General features: G+C 44.3%; 1 protein-coding gene across 7 annotated transcripts in view; it reads left to right on the top strand.

Moving 5' to 3' along the window:
* FRMPD4 (FERM and PDZ domain containing 4) overlaps nt 1-17,048 on the top strand; it is a 688,829-nt gene that overhangs the window by 586,474 nt on the left and 85,307 nt on the right. For all 7 annotated transcript variants that reach the window (XM_053202067.1, XM_053202065.1, XM_053202066.1 and 4 more), the window contains one exon: nt 14,334-14,494. In XM_053202067.1, coding sequence (XP_053058042.1) covers nt 14,334-14,494 — 161 coding nt within the window. The remainder of the gene's footprint in view (nt 1-14,333; nt 14,495-17,048) is intronic.

Genomic DNA, 17,048 nt, shown 5'->3' on the forward strand with positions numbered 1-17,048 from the left:
TACAATTAGATTCGCACGGCACAGTCAATAAGCATTTTGCAGGCGCTGAATTCATCATCTTTAACGATGACAAAAATCTGGGTAGATGAACTGGCTGTTGATAAAAGACTAATTGTTGAAGTGGTTTTCAATAGTGGTATTGACTAATAGAACTGAGTCCTTGGAAGATAAATCTGATCATGAATTAATGGAACCTATTTTGGACATCTCATTTGCTAAAGCTGAAGGTATGACTGGAAAATGTTATCAGTCTGGGTTCTGTTTAAACTGTGTAATCCTTTGAACTATAACCCTCAAAATGAACAACAGCGTGATTCATAAATAAAATTAATAGTATACACATTTAAGTTAATACTTAAAACTATGGCCTTATTTTCTAAGGCACTCTACTTTTGGGGCACCTGGGTGGCTCAATCAGTTAAGCGTCCAACTCTTGGTTTGGGCTCAGGTCATGATCTCACGCTCCGTGAGATCGAGCCCCGTGTCGGGCTCTGAGCTGATGGCAGGGAGCCTGCTTGGGATTCTCTCTCCTCTCTTTCTCTAGCCCTCCCCACCCCCTGCTCGCTTGCTCATGCTCACTTGCTCTCTCTCTCTCTCTCTCAAAATAAATAAATAAACATTTTTAAAAACTTTTTTATTCTACTTTCATCTCCTGGAATGTGGAGAGAATTTCAGGATTTTTACTTTTCCTACCCAGTGCATACCAGATCCTAAGCAAGAGATAGATTTTAGAGCCTGTGATCTTTCCAGGAAGGATGTACTCATCCTTACATAAAGGGTGTGTGTCTGATACCAGACAGCATTCTAACATGGCTTGTAGTTTTCTTTTTTCTTTTTTTTTTTTAATTTTTTTTAACGTTTATTTATTTTTGAGACAGAGAGACAGAGCATGAACAGGGGAGAGGCAGAGAGAGAGGGAGACACAGAATCTGAAACAGGCTCCAGGCTCTGAGCAGTCAGCACAGAGCCCGACGCGGGGCTCAAACTCACGGACCGTGAGATCATGACCTGAGCCAAAGTCGGACGCTTAACCAACCAAGCCACCCAGGCGCCCCATGGCTTGTAGTTTTCTTGATACTTCTCTCTCTCTTAAACATTCTCCCCCATTACCCAACAAGTAACACTTACACTTGTCCCAAACACCGGTTTCTTTAATGCCTCTATGGCTTTGCTTCCTGTTCCCTTGGATTGGAATGTAATTCCCTTCCTTGTCCATCCGGTAGTTTCCACTTCACATCTCTAGACTCATCCCCTGGGCATCTGCTCTGTGAGGTCTTTCCCAGTCCCCACTGACTGCCCTTAGGTTAGATCAAGTATCCCCATGGAATGTACCCCCAAAGTATGGGGTGTATCTTTCAGGGGCACCTGCCTCTAGTCGTCTGTTATACTCAGATGTTTGTATCCGTCACTCCTCCTATGGGATTGGAATTTCTTTGAGGGCACAGAACTAAGGAGAACTTCACAGCACATTAAACTAAAACTTGTTTGAATAAAGGAACAAATGCATGAGTAGACCAATGGCTCGGAGACTATTCTCTCAAGGCCTTTATGCATCTCTCTTCCCTCTGCCTGAGATAGTTGACCCAGGGATCACTTCCCAACTCGTTCCCTCACTTCGTGCAGGTCTCAGAGGTAAACTCCTTAGAGAGGCCTCCCCTCGTGTCTTGTTAAAACAATCCACCCCCTTTCATTCTCTATCCTGCTGTATTTTTGTTCGTAAAAGCTATCAGCCACCAACAATATGAGATATAGTGTATGTTTATTGGATTTTTATTGCCTCTGTCCTTCCACTGGAAGAAGGTTTGTCAAACCTTTTTCTGTAAAGGACCAGATAGTAAAGATTTCAGGCTTTGTGGGCCAGAAAGCCTCCGTCACCACTACCAAACTCTGCCTTGGTAACACGAAAGCAGCTGCAATGCGTAAATAAAGGGGCATGGTTGTGTTCCAATAAAACTTTATTTACTGAAACAGGCAGAGGCTAGATTTGGCCCATGGGCTATAATTTCCTGACACCTGTGCTAGAATACATACATGTTGGTCTGAATCACAGTCACATCCCAGGTCCCAGACACGTAGAAAGGTTCCATTAAATAGTTGTTGAATTAGTAGCAGTTCAAATTTGATCCATCATAAATAAGCAAAGAGACTGCTTTTGACCAAATTTGAGAAGTCAGTTCCTGCCAGCCTGAGAGAAGATGGGAGACAGAATCTTCCAGTGAGCATATCCACTCTTCTAAAGCATGAAAATGGCGACCCTGTGGGTAACGTTGACCAGAAACAAATGTTTACTGAGAACACTTTCACAGAGACAACCAGAGAAAATGCCTCAGTTAAGAAAAAAGGAGATCGCTTTTCATTTAAAGTAGGCAAATGGAAATTAGTTCTACAGTGGTCAGTACATGAAGCTAAAGTCTTCTATGTGGAAAATGTGTTTCATCCAGAAAGAAATATGTTTATTTCATAGGTACTTGTTTGGGATTTATTTGTTTTTTGAGAACCGTTGGTATAAATATAGGTATGGTTGATATAGTATAAATAAATATTAGTTGAATAATTGATCTCACTACTGCTCTCAATGCAGAAATGTTTATCGTTCTTGGCTAAGAATCAAAGCTGAAGTTGTAATTACATTTTTCAGTGGGAGTCAGGATGAGGACACTCCCCATCAGCAGGGAATGGATAGATGTAGGCACAGATAAAGACGTCAACAAGTCCCACTGAGGCACGCAGAGACTAGCAGCACCTGGGACCTGGGCAAGGGGCCCACATGATGCCGCCCACAAGGGCAGAGCTCCCACTGCACAGAGCAGGCAGAGACGAAGCCAGGCCTGGATCTGGGGCCGGGGTAGAGAGGTTCAGTTCATGTGTATGGAGCTTAGAAGAGAAGAAACACAAGCAAACACACATAACTCAGAACAGGAAAGATACGTAACTTTGGGCAGTAATGGAGATCAACGTCTAAGGAAACTAAATTCTCTAGGTAGGGGCTGAGAATAATTACGTTAGTGCAGAAAAGATTAGGAGATCGCAATTTCTTAATTAAAATAGAACTGTTAGCTGAAACCTTTGATTCTGTGATTTCCTTGCCGGCTTCTTTTAACTTCTATCAGAAGTTAGTCATCAAAGGAACCCTTACCACTTAATCACTTTTTCAAATCCTTTGTGTAAAGATTATAAAATCATGAAATTTATAAAGTGTGGCTAATCATCTCTCTAAAAGTGTCTTTTTAAAAAATCAATTCATGGGGTTTTTTTAATCCCCTCATTTTATTTATTTCTTTATTTACTTTAAGTAAACTCTGTGCCTAATGTGGGGCTTGAACTCACGACCCCGAAACCAAGAGTCCTAGTCTCTACCAACTGAGCCAGCCAGATGCCGCAAAATCAATTCATGTTTTTAAATATTGTCTTAGATCATGGTTTCTATAACACACACTCTTGTAGTTTGAATTTACAAACCCATGGGATTGTTTTCACTTTCCAAGCATAAAACTATAAAAGAAATTTTTAAATATACACAGATCACAGAAATATACAATAGCCCCTTGGGATGGGGAATGGACCCCCCTATATCTTCAACCCTCTGCTTCCCCATGTACTGCCCTAAAGTAAGGATAGAATCTAGTTTGATGGAGACAAACTTACAGGCCCACAGGGATGATTTTAACATGTTTGAGAAAGGCTTTGCTCGTTGTTATCAAGTCTTTTGTTCAAAAATGGATTTTCCTATAGGCACAAAAAAATAAGGGTAATCGCTCATGATGAAAAAGTCTCCCGGGCCCTGCCCTGTCCTGTAATACGTCATGCTCTATAAACAATAGGTGCCAAATGAAACAGAAAGATTTGGGGTGGTTGTGTTTCCAACCCCCAAAGGGTTCAACCTTCTGGAGCCCAAAGCAAGAGCACATGTAATAACCATCAATTTGCCTATCGTTTTGTCACCCAAACCTAGGGCCACCCTGTTTTATCTCGCCTGATGGGATTAGCAAGGATTAGACAAGCAGAATGGAAATGTGCTGCTTCCCGACTTCATTTGTAGGTTTTTATTTTTTTAATGTTTATTTATTTATTTCTGAGACAGAGAAACCCAAGCAGGTTCCGCGCTGTCAGCACAGAGCCACATACGGGGCTGGAACCCACGAGCTGCAAGATCTTGCCCTGTGCCGAAACCAAGAGTCAGACCCTTAGCCGTCTGAGCCACCCAGGCACCTCCACTTGTAGGGGTCTAAAAATGCTTCAGCACAGATCAGAATGTGAGAGCTGGACTTTTTAAGGGCTATGCTGAGCTTTGTAGTAGCAATGATTTTTGTCCATCATGTTTGAGTATGTAAAACATTTTTTGGTCCTGCAGCCTAAGTCAGATTATACAGAATAGAAATCTCCAGTTTCTGCTTTTGTATTCCATTCCTATTAGTAAAAAAGCAAATTCTGAATATGTATTAATTTATTTGTAACACATATATATATGTATATATATGTACATATACACACCACCCAGCTGTAAATGAAATATGGAAGGCATAAAGCATATGTGCAAAAGATGTTACGTTAAGATGAGTTGACGGTGACATACATTTTAATCACTTGTAAACATTTTGCTGTCACTGCTGCATTACAGACTATTCAATATTTTAATGACAGCAAAGTGATTGAGGATCCTTATTTATTTTTGAGCGTCTTAGTTTACCACTTCATCGAATAAAAGTTTCAGGGTCTGTCTGCAAGTTCAGCTTTTTTCTTTGCTTGGTTTTAATCGCTGCCATTGGAAGAAAAAAGGAACCGCAGAAACATAACAATCTCATCTACACAAGTGACTGTTGAAATTCAGCCAGAGGGGCGCCTGGGTGGCTCGTGATCTCATGGTTCTCTCTCCCTTGCTCTCTCTGCCCCTCCCCCACTTGCGCTCTCTCTCAAAACAAATAAACTTGAAAGAAAGAAAGAAAGAAAGAAAGAAAGAAAGAAAGAAAGAAAGAAGGAAAGAAATTCACCCAGGAAGTTTCCATGTTCCTTAACGTCCCTCAACTGTTCTCACAAACCAAATGGAAGATGTTTCGTTTTATTATATTTAACAAATGATTTCAACTCATTTAACAAATGAGTCCACTGAAATGCTTCATTTGAGGATTTTTAAACAGGTTAGAAAAATACATTTCCCCATTTTCCAAGGCTGCTGTTTTTATAGATACATATTTGCATAATTTTCAATAAAACAAGCACATCACGGTAGGATCATTTCTAAACATCTGTTTCCCTACATTCTTACCACAACCCAAGTTTCTTTTAAAAAATTGGTTACTTCCTCATTCATTGTTATGACATCTCCTTTACTGGGAAGAGACCACTCTTTTAGTTCACTGTCACCAGGTAGCAGCCAACAACCTCTGTGTTGGACAAAAGACTTAATGGTTTTGTTTCAAAGCCAACCATATTATTGACATGCTGAAGTACTTCTGTTTCTTTGGTGCCTAGCTTGTGTTCAATTTTTTTAGAGGGCAGGCATCTCTAAATTTACCCTGGAACACTTGCTTTGTCCCAGTCAAAGCTGCGACTCCCCCATTTTATCCTTTTCTATATTTGTGCCAGTGTCAGAGCATCGGAAGAGTTGTCATTTCATAATAGGGTCCGGTCTTCTTGTCGGGCTAGACAAGCAGTGTTTTCCTCGTTCAAAGTGTTCTTTTATATGATCATATAAAATTGAGAATTCTCTTTGTTGCATTCGTTAAAGCGGACTGTTGAAAATATCTTTATTGGATGGCATTCAATCTGTAAATTAGGTTGATGTGAATGGAGATTTTCGTCTTTCGTCTGCCTGTTAAGGAGTCCCATTGATTTCAATCCCTCATAAAATTCTCCCAACAGGATTCCTCTAAACATTTTGTGTGTTTTCAGTGTGGGCATTCGGGATGCTCTTAGCTTTTCAAGTACTGCGTAAGCTTCCAGGCCTGACTAAACATTTGTAAATCTTTCTTTTTTTTAATTTAATGTTTTTAATGTTTATTTATTTTTGAGAGAGAGCGAGCAGGGGAAGGACAGAGAGAGAGAGAGAGAGCGAGATCGAGAGAGAGAGACTCCGAAGCAGACTCCAGGCTCCAAGCTGGCAGCACAGAGCCCGATGCGGGGCTCGAACTTATGGACTGTGAGATCATGACCTGAGCCAAAGTCAGATGCTTAACTAACTGAGCCACCCAGGCACCCCAACACTTGTAAATCTTTAAATCCTCCTGATGTGTTATGGAATTGAGTGACAGTGGCCTGTGGACCTGATGAGTGAAGGTTAAGTTCTTCTGAACCCCCAATATGTGTATTCATGAAAGTGAAACGCATGAGACTCAGTATGTTATGTGAGCTGGAAACACATTATGTGCACTTATTTATTTTTATATTAAAGTTAACTTCTCTCCAGTGGCAGCGTATGGTTGGGCCTTTTTGATCCCCCAAGGGCAGAGGCTTGCCCAGATTTGCTTTCAGAAACATAGGATTTAGTGTCAAAATGCACGTATCATCAGAGGGATGGGATCCCATGGACATACGAGAATGGAACTGTAGAGTGGCTGACTAGGAGGTCGTTCCAGATACAAGGGAGTTTCCGGATCTCCTGGTGTGATGTCCCTGCACAGGATGGGTTCTCTCCAAGCTCAGTCACTTCTCTTCCAGCTCCCCTCTCTCCTTCCCCTCAGAGATGCTGTTTACTCACACTGTTTTCTCACTTAGCATACAGATCTTCTCCCTAAAGTCATGTGTGAGTATCACCATATTACATTCCTGTTGGTTGGCAATTGGAATATCATCGTGTTGAATATTCAGAAGTCCTCTGGATCTATGTAGAGCAGAAATTTAAGCAGGCCTCTGTGGTCTTCTCAGTACCTGAGACACCCTAGCCCAAGACTGAGTGGTTCCCTGAAGTTCACGGACTCTGTCATTTCTTTAGGCTCAGCCTGTGGATCTTGGTGTTTCGTTAGACATACCACCAATGTCCTCTGTCCTGAAGTTTCTACCACCTCACAGGGACCATCTGCCCTTGCCTCCTTAGCCATACCACTCAGACTTTTCAGGAAACAAAAGTCGGGAAAGAGGGTTATCTGCAGTCAGTTTTTGCTCTGGACCCTGTAAATGCATCTTCCCTAAGGGAAGGGACTGCCAATCCCGTCTTTCTCATCAGACCCAGTAGAGGAAAAAACTCCATGAGAACCAAGCAAAAATTACTTTCAGAATGTTATTTTACCATACATATCATAATATTGACTCGCTAGAAACCCATGGAGGAGTCTAATCTACTCTGTGACCTCTCTTAGTTCTAATCTATCAGCTGTAATAATCCATACTTCAGCTTTCTTTTTCTTTCCTTGTTCTTGTTCTGAGGAATTCTGGTTTGCCTCATTTAGAGTCTTTAGTTTTTTTTGGAGAGACAGAGAACACAAGCAGGGGAGAGGGGCGGGGGGGTGGTGGGCAATGAATCTTAAGCAGGCTCCACACTCAGCACAGAGCCCAACGCGGGGCTTGATTGCATGTCCCTGGGATCATGACCTGAGCCGAAATCAAGAGTCCAACACTCAACCGACTGAGCCTCCCAGGCACCCCTAGAACTCTTGTTCAGAGCTTTTCTTATTAAACTCCCCCTCACAGGCCACAGTAGGGCTTGTGAAGTTTGACCCTTGCATTGAGAGCCACTGCTAGTCAAGTCCAATCAGGGATATGAGAAAGTCATGAAGAATAGACCATAGGGTTCCTGTGGATGTCATGTCAACTGAGATACCGAGTGGGAAAGTTTCCTTTGGAAGTGTCTCTTATGTTGTAAAATGTAACGTTCGGTCATAAATGGTGTGGAGAATAAGGTTGCTAGAACCCTCTGGGATGTGAAATTCCAGAGCTTTAAAATAATACGGAAATCACTACAGATTGTATGAGTGAGCTTTTGGTGCATAACAAACATCCTCCAAATTCAGTGCCATAGAGTCATTATTTCTTAGCTCTTGTTCAGCTTTCTGATCTAGGCCGGGGGGGCAGGGCAGCTCTGCTACACTTGGCTCCTTACTGAGTTGCCTGTTCTGGTCCGTTCCCCATGGGTCTGTTCTGCAGTCCAAGCTGAAGGGGCGTCAGCTTCCTCGCGACGGTCTTCTCATGGTGTTGACAAAGCAGCGCTAGCACATGCCCAACCACAGGGGCATTTTTTTGTTCGTCACATGTGGGCTCAGCCGTGTGATACGCTTTGGGCTGTGAGATGTGAGCAGAGTCCAGGGGCGGTGAAATATGTAGCATACAGTGGGAGGCTCTGAAAAGCGTTGTGGCATATGGTGGCCGATCACATCCTGGGGAGCAAATGAAGAATAATTCAGTCTATCGCAGATAACAGTACTGCCAAGATGCTCTCATGTAATCACGGCTGGCCATCCCTGAAAAGTAACCCCAACCACAACCTTCTCGAGTAGAGCTCAGGCACGTATGTTTATTTATACTTCTTTTCCTTCCAGTCTTCATTCCCCAGGTGCCCTCTCTGCTACCGTCTCCCTACGTTTTTAAATTTTACAACAAACATAATGACTTCTAAATTTAGTTTTTCCTTCCAGAATCTGACCGCTCAGCCCATAGTCCATAAAAGGACCTCACTGGCTCTAATGAGTACATGGAAAAATGGAATCATCTCAGAGCGTTCTATCTACTAGTCCAAGCAACTCTTTGTGACACATTGGAGGTATCAGTCTTTTATTTCTGTGGAGGAAGAAAAGCTCCCAGTGATCAAAGAAAGCCCTGTCCTTTTGTTTTTTTTTTTAATCTTTTATTTTTAATGTTTATTTTTAAGAGAGAGAGACAGAACACGAGTGAGGGAGGGGCAGAGAAAGAGAGGGAGGCACAGAATCTGAAGCAGGCTCCAGGCTCTGAGCTGTCAGCACAGAGCCCCACGCGGGGCCTGAGCCCACGAACCATGAGCTCATGACCTGAGCCGAAGTCGGACGTTTCACCGACTGAGCCACCCAGGCGCCCCAAGCCCTGTCCTTTTGTTGTGGACAGCAAGATCACCATCATTCCTTTTAAAATGAAGCTGTCAGAAACAGGAAGATTATTCTTTCAATCTCAATGGACACGTCTTCCTGGGTTTTCAGGTCCATAGGTTTCTGGCCTATCTGTGTGTGTTTGTTGCAAAAGGTTGGGAGCAGGGGGTGGGGGTTTGTGTAGCTCATCAGTTGTGTTCCGCCAGCCTCAGCACCAGAATTCACTGAAGCATATTGAGCAGGTAGAAGAGATGTTGCTTTCTCGGCTCATTGCAAAGGGACTCAAGCATCTTTCTAAGAAATACTGCAAGGAGAAAGCCAAGAAGTGCTTGCCTTCATACAAAGAACAAAATGATGTTTCATGGGGGAGCATTTTAGTGTGGAGCCATTCCTGTTGGAAAAAAGACAGAGGTTGATTATTTTTAGATCACTTATTTGGAAAATGCCACCTATAGAGCAAGAAAATAATAATGCCATCGGAACGTTATCCTCAAAATGCAGACAAAACAGGACAAAAAACTATAAACAAAGACGAAAATGCTAGAACAGGCATCAACCGCAAAATACACATGCAGTGGAGTTTCAAACGTTGTTTGGGTGGGGAAACAACAATGCAGGGAGGCAGACCCATGTCACGTTGTCTATGTCACGTTGCCCACAATGTGGGTTCCTGAGTCAGCGCTGGTCTCAGCGTTCACTTAGGGTTCTAGAAACATGGCAGAGGAAAACTCACTGATTCAATCCTTGGAGAGCCTGGATTTTATTCTTTCTTCTTTGTCTGTATTCTGGTATAGTATTGACTCATGTGAATCAGTTTATATTTGTGTTTATTGTGTCATTGCTTTTGATAAGACTTTTCACACGAAAGGTCTCAGAACTTCGCTAGGGTTTGTGTGGCATTTCACCGAGAATTGGGCTATCGGCATTTGAAACGATATTGAGTTTGTTTTCATATTTTAAGAGTGAATGAGTTCATAACATATGAAACCTATTCCTTTCTATTCACTGACCTCAAGAGATGAAGGGAGCAGCTAACGCTTCCCGCGTGCTTCCTGCGTGCCAGACCTCTTGCTACGTGCTTCCCTTCTGTTCATTCGTGTAATTTTTACAACTGTCTTATGCGATTGTTACTCTTATCATCACCACTTTTCAGAGGAAGAAACTGAGGCACACAGTAAAGAAGTGATTTGTGCAGGGCACCCTTCCGGGAAGTGGAGGGGCCAGGACTCGGCTTTAGAGAGTCTGGCTCTAAAGTCTGACTTGCAAAGTACCTTATCAGTCTCACATTTGCCCTCTACCTGGGCACTTACATTTGTGTGTCTCTGGTCAAACCATAAAGTGTTAGCTCCTTGAAAAGAAAATGTCTCCTGCGATTTGGATCCAGCAGGATACAGGAGTCGCTTTAGACAATGTGTAATATGGCCGTCCTCACTTGCAATGTCCTGTGTGTGCAGGAAGGCTTCAGAGTAGGAGTCCCAGCCCCTCTCTGTTGGAGTGGCCTCCGAATACACTAAAACCCCAACGATTTCTCTGCCACTCTGCCATTTTGATAGCAGGATATCAAAAAAAATCCTGATATTTTGTCAGGATTGGTGCAGTGGGTCCTAAGAAGCTTTCCCCGCCCCGCCAGTGCCCCTCCCGTCTGTCCTCTTTAGAGCAGCCGTCAGTCACCTCGCTTTTCCACTCAGAACCTTCCAAAGGCTGCCTGTTTCACTCAGAACAAAACACGAAGCCCTTCAAGAGCCTGTGTGATCTGTGACCTGCCACCCCATCACTTCCTTAACCACTGTCCTCCCTGCCTCCCACCGCCTCCTCCCACTGGCCCTCTGGCTACCTGTTAGGCACACCCTCCCCAGGCACAGACCATGTGAGGACCTCAGCCCTTGGTGGCCCCTCTGCCCAAAATGCTCCTCCCCCAGATATTTTTCTGCCCCCCCCCGATAGAATCACAGAGTGTCTCCACCCCGTGACTCTCCCCTTCCTCCCAGCATTATTTTTTTCCTCAGTGCTTCTAAAGACCTGATATGCCATGCATTTTCCTAATTTATTAGTTCATTTTCTGTCTCTGAACACTAGAGTGAATATTGTATTATTTTCATTCTGCTTTGGTTCCTATTGTATTCCTGGAACCGAGAAGCCCGTGGGCGTTCAATAAGTATTTGTTGACTGAATGAATGCATTATGGAGTTGTTTCGGAGAATTAAATGAACTAACGTATGGAAATAATTTCAAAAATTGCCTAGCATGAAATTAGTGTTTAATAAATGTCAGGTATTAATAAAATAATGATATGATAGTTCTTGAATGAATGATGAATTAAAAATTGGAGGCTATTACTTTATCATGTAGCGGAAAGAGAATAATCAAGCTCCAAATGCTTTAAATATTCTAACTTACATTTGCAGTAGACACCAGAGGAAGCGGTCCAGGACATCATTTGTGTTCTCTTTTCCTATTACCTCGAAGGAGAGCTAGAAACCACCCTTCCCTGAGCAGGAAACAGTCCCCAAACCTTGCTTCACTTTGGGATTGCCTAGGGATCCTTTCAAAATTGATCCTGGCTCACACGTCCCGATATTGTGATGTGATTGGTCTGGGGTGAAGCCTGAGCATTAGGACTTTTCCATCCTTCCCTGGTGATTCTGACCGTGCAGCCGAGTTTGGGGACCGGTGCTGGAAGCTTTTCACAGAAGTGGCAATCGTAGAGGGGAAAAGCCTTCCCCAGTCCCTTTCTAAACTTGGAATTGAAAGTTTGGCCAACTGGGGCGCCTGGGTGGCTCAGCCGGTTAAGTGTCCAACTTTGGCTCAGGTCATGATCTCCCGCTTTATGAGTTTGATCCCCACGTCGTCGTGCTCTGTGCAGATAGCTAGAAGCCTGGGGCCTGCTTCAGATTCTGTGTCTCCCTCTCTCTCTGCCCCTCTCCCACTCATACTCTGTCTGTCTGTATGTCTGTCTCTCTCTCAAAGATAAATAAACATGAAAAATTTTTTTAAACTAAAAAAAAAAAGAAAGTTTGGCCAACTAGGGCTCACTTCTCTGCTCTGCAACCCATGCGACCATGAGCAGGTCACTTTACAGTCTTCTTCATGTCGAACGTCTTCTGTGGATTATGGTGCAAACTAAGAGCTCAAGGCCAGGCCCTAAAAATGTGGGTATCCCCTCCCTTTTTTTCCCTGTGGTTCCATCTGGGGATAAAAGGAGAGGCTCATTTCCAAGGGTAGCTCAAGAGCCGCATGCTCTGAGGTGATGCTGTCTTATAAAGAAGGCAAGAGAACGGAACAGTGGCCACCATGCCTCGGTGACCCCTTTCTTCACCCAGGCACACAGAGCCATGCCTCTTTCAGGCCTGTGAGGGATCCATGTCAGAGGGTCAAGTTCCCAAGAGCCCTGTCTGAGGCTGCTGTCCTGGACACTGGGGCTCACCCTGCATCAATTGTGCTGACTTCATCAGGGCTTCGAGTTCTGTCCTTTAGCCTGCCAGGCTTCGTCCTGTGACCTTGTGCCAGCCTGAGGTCTGCCCACTGCAGTAGCCATGTCTAATCTCTGGGTCCAGACAGACATCTGTGACTTCACAGAAGACAGCCCCTCCCCGTTGACCCTGCAACACCGCCACTCTGGGCTTGGACTTTTCTAGAAAGGTAGTGGGAACGCTGGGGATAGCACACTACCTGGGGCCCTGGGATGGGTTTCCCATTCCTCTGCCTTGAAGTTCTTAAGTATGTTTAAATGAGGGTTCCCACGTTTTTATTTTGCACTGTCATTGCAAATTAGGGAGCTGGTCAAGCGCATGACATTTAGGAGACCTGGTGTGAATTGCACCTGCCTTACATCTGAGAAGCATGTGACCTTGACCCGGTTATTCTTTCTCTTTTGGCATTTGCCATGGGGAGGTAGTGGGGTCAAACCGCCCTGCCTGTGGGGTGTTCTGAAGACAAAATAAGAGAACAGATGAGTGTTGGCCTATGCAGCACATAATATGTTTGCCCTCCATTCATTCTTCTCTTGTTCGTAGCATTCCAGGCTGCTTAATCGAAGATATCTTTCCTTTCTGTCTATATTTTTTTATGCTTTATTTATTTTTGAGAGAGAGCGCAAGCAGGGGAAGGGCAGAGAGTGAGGGGGACAGAGGATTCAAAGTGGGCTCCCCGCCTACAGCAGAGAGCCCAATGCGGGGCTCGAACTCATGAACCGGGAGATCATGACCTGAGCCAAAGTCAGACTCTCCCCCGACTGAGCCCCCCAAGGCGCCCCTTTTCCTTTCTGTTTAAAGGGGATTTTAAACTTTTATTTTCTTAGTGGCATGTGTGTAAAGAACAGATCCTAGAAGGTTTCCGTTTTTTCTCACCTTATTCATTGCACAAAAGGACCACAGAATTCGTCCTCCTCAGTCTTTTTTTTTTTTTTCTCCATTTGGACAATATGTTGTGCAGATGGCATATAGAATAGTGTCTTTCAAGGTATTTAAAAATGATCTTTTACAAAATTATTGAGGATGAGAAAGAGAGAAAATTGAATAAAGTCCCTGTCATTGAGGTAATAGTGCCTCACATTACTTAAAGGAGATTTCTGGTGTCCAAACTAATAACTCTTCCCTCAAGAAAGGCTGCCTTGGATAATGTCCATGAGTGAAGACTTCATTAAGAGTCCCAGGAGGTGATTTGTGACCCGACACTCTGGCATACAAGGCGTGGGCCCTGAGGGACAATAAGCCACTATTTTGACTTCAGCTTCCGTACTCTTCTGAGGCTCTTTCTCAGCTTATCGGTTATCAATTGATAGTGTTCCACAAAGAAGTATCTTTTCCTCTACTTCTTCATTCGATTATTTCTTAAGAAATCCACTCTATGCCGGGTACTGTTCCAGGCAGCTGGGATAAATCGGTGAATGAAGCAAAGTTCCTTGCCCTCGCGGAGCCTACGCTCGAGTGTGGCGGGCAGAAACGAGACAAAGATGTGCGTTCTGTAGCACGTAGGCAGGGGCTGAGTGTTGTGACACAAAACGTAGAAGAGGGTACAGGGAGCAGGCTTGCTGCGTTCCAGCGTGTGGCCACAGGGTCGCCTCTGAGCAGAGACTTCGGAGCGTGGTGGTTGAGCCACACGTGTAGCTGCAGGACCAGCATTGGGGTTGGGGGAACAGCCAGTGGAAAGGCCGAAAGCAGAAGTGGAGCTCGTGTTTTCAAGGAATAAGGAGGGCACGCAAAAGGCGTGATGAGGCGTCTCCCCACATCTTCCCCACTGTCTCCCAAACAGCGAGTAGAAAGTTTCGAAGGAGAGGATGTGATTGCCAAGCCATCGTCAAAAGCTTACACTGATGCCTCTTTTCCTTTGTGTGTGCTTTTCCCACAGTCACATGACGCAGGCCATCCCCTTTGACGACCCTCGGTTGGAGAGCTACCAAATCGTCCCTCCGGCCCCACGGAGTGTGGAGATGAGGAGGGACCCCGTGCTGGGGTTTGGTTTCGTGGCGGGGAGTGAAAAGCCAGTAGTCGTTCGCTCTGTAACACCAGGTAAGCACCCGGCCCACTCCCCGTCTCCCAGGGTTGCCTGCCACACCCTGTCCGGGTGACTGGCGCTCCTTCTGGAATTTTCAAGCTGCTCCTTGTCGAACTGTGGAGCCTGGCTGTTTGCAACATCCAGATGGCGTCAGACCACCAGAGGGACACAAAGGGCTCTTCAAGCTAGGTTTAAACTGCCAAACGTATCCTATCTCTTGACTTAGGAAGACACTGATCTATCTTTTGTAACCATGGAAATGACCCACTTCTTAAAGTATGAATGCGAAGAAAGAGGCAGGCGCTGTACTGTATTTCACTAAGTTCGTGATAAACTCCTTAGTGAGAAAAAGCAGAAAGTGACACTGAAGTCACAGAAGGATTTTAGTCACTGGAGCAGACAGACAGCTTTATGAAATGCACGCTATGCAGAATATATTTCCCTTCCCTGTTGCTGTTGAGCCGGACCAGGTCACTGACTTCGGCCAATGGCGTATTACCAAAGATGACCTGGAAATGCTTGAAAAGTGCTTGTACGGTTGCCCTGCTTTATTGGGCTTCTGCCCTGGGAGTCGAAAGAGCATTTCCCTCAAGTGACTGTGACCCTTTCAGCCTCGGCCCCAAAACGAACACAAGAGGCTAGCAGCCTGCCATCTAGAGACGAATGTGGCCCGATCTGCGGCATGAAGCCAGAAGATCAGCCAATCAATGTTCATCCTAAAGGCCCGTGAGCTTGAGAAGAAGTGATTGTTGGACAGCCGACTGAGTTTCAGGGTGATCTGTTATATAGCCATGGCTGACTGACAGAGTATATGGCAAGTCTCTTAAATTCTACAGTACGATCAGATCACGAGTATACATGGCCTCAGTCTCCCTCGTTAGACTATGCAGACGTTCGACTGTCAACACAAGTGAACATGACAGACTATGATGTGCTTGCCTGAAGTGGGCTGCGATTGCCTTTCCAGAAACAAGGCTCTCTTAATTCTTTCTTTCTTTACGATAAGTATTTGTGTACTTCTTTTTTAAGATTTATTTTATTTTGAGAGAGAGAGAGAGAGAAAGAGAGAGAGAATCCCAAGCAGGCTCCATGCTCAGCACGGAGCCTGACATGGGGTTTGATCCCACAACCATGGGGGGGTCACGACCTGAGCCGAAGTCAAGACTCAGATGCTCAACAGACAACCATCCAGGCACCCCTCATGTATTTCTTTTAATGAGCTTGTATTGGTTTTATTTTCACACAAAATGAAACTCTCTTCCTTACCAGTTCCTCTTTGGAATTTGGCAGGTCGGTAACAGAGGTCAGTAGTAACGTCCTGGGGTTACGAACGTGGACTCCGGCAGCCGATTGCCTGGGTTTGATGGATTTGGAGGTTGCCTCTGCCCCGTATTAGACTGTTGGTAGCTTTCATGTTAATTCCTCTGCATTTCAGTTTGACGGACACTTCTCTATGTCCTCTGGATAATGGGGATCGTGGTTGTATCCATCTTTAAGGGCGAGGGAGAGAATGAGATAACGTTAAAAGAGTGCCAGGTACAGGGGCGCCTGGGTGGCGCAGTCGGTTAAGCGTCCGACTTCAGCCAGGTCACGATCTCGCGGTCCGGGAGTTCGAGCCCCGCATCGGGCTCTGGGCTGGTGGCTCAGAGCCTGGAGCCTGTTTCCAATTCTGTGTCTCCCTCTCTCTCTGCCCCTCCTCTGTTCATGCTTTGTCTCTCTCTGTCCCCAAAAAAATAAATAAACGTTGAAAAAAAAATTTAAAAAAAAAAAAAAAAAGAGTGCCAGGTACATAGTTCTCATTCCAAAAATATTTTTATTGTGATTATTGTTATTGTTATTAGTAGTAAACTCTAAAATATTTGGACCACCAAGCCTGCCAGCTACGGAAAATGAAAGGCATCTGGTGAGTAGGACACATTTCAAAAGTCGATGTCATTTTTCATTATTTTGACCTAATGTGGCCCAGGGTAAAGCACTGCAGATACGGTTGACCACGTCGCAGACTTGTACGGAGAAAAGTAGGCTTCCTTTTCTTTCCCACCACTGCCTCACCACACAGCTTCTTACCTGTTTGCCAAGCTTTTCGTTTTATTAGCTGTAGGTCCTATCTTCATTCTCTAGGTGGGATTGTGGAGACTGATGCCAGTTGCGAATTTTATGCTTAAAATGAAAGAGGTTTGTTGCTTGCTATAATAATAAAATAATACAGATGCATCGCACAAAACATACAACATAGATAGTACAGAGGAGAAAGTTAAAAAAAAAAAAAAACCAAATCACCTGAGCTGCCGCTGCTGAAAGTGAACCACTATTGACATGTGCATAGAGAGTCTATGGAAAGTAGACGATTCTGTGCATGTGTATGCATATGTTATGTATCCTATCTATGAGATATATAATGTATTATATGTGCATGTGGACACATTTTTTTTTTCCTAAGCAAGACACCATTTGGCATGCTGCTTTCTAACACTGGGACCCTTGAACATCTCTGGTTCTGAGATTCTCTGAAGTGTGGTTCCTCCCCAGAGGTGACCAGAGATTTGATTGTTGTTTTCCATGGTCTTA

The sequence above is a fragment of the Acinonyx jubatus genome, chromosome X (genome assembly GCF_027475565.1).
Source record: "Acinonyx jubatus isolate Ajub_Pintada_27869175 chromosome X, VMU_Ajub_asm_v1.0, whole genome shotgun sequence".
Classification (NCBI taxonomy): Eukaryota; Metazoa; Chordata; class Mammalia; order Carnivora; family Felidae; genus Acinonyx; species Acinonyx jubatus.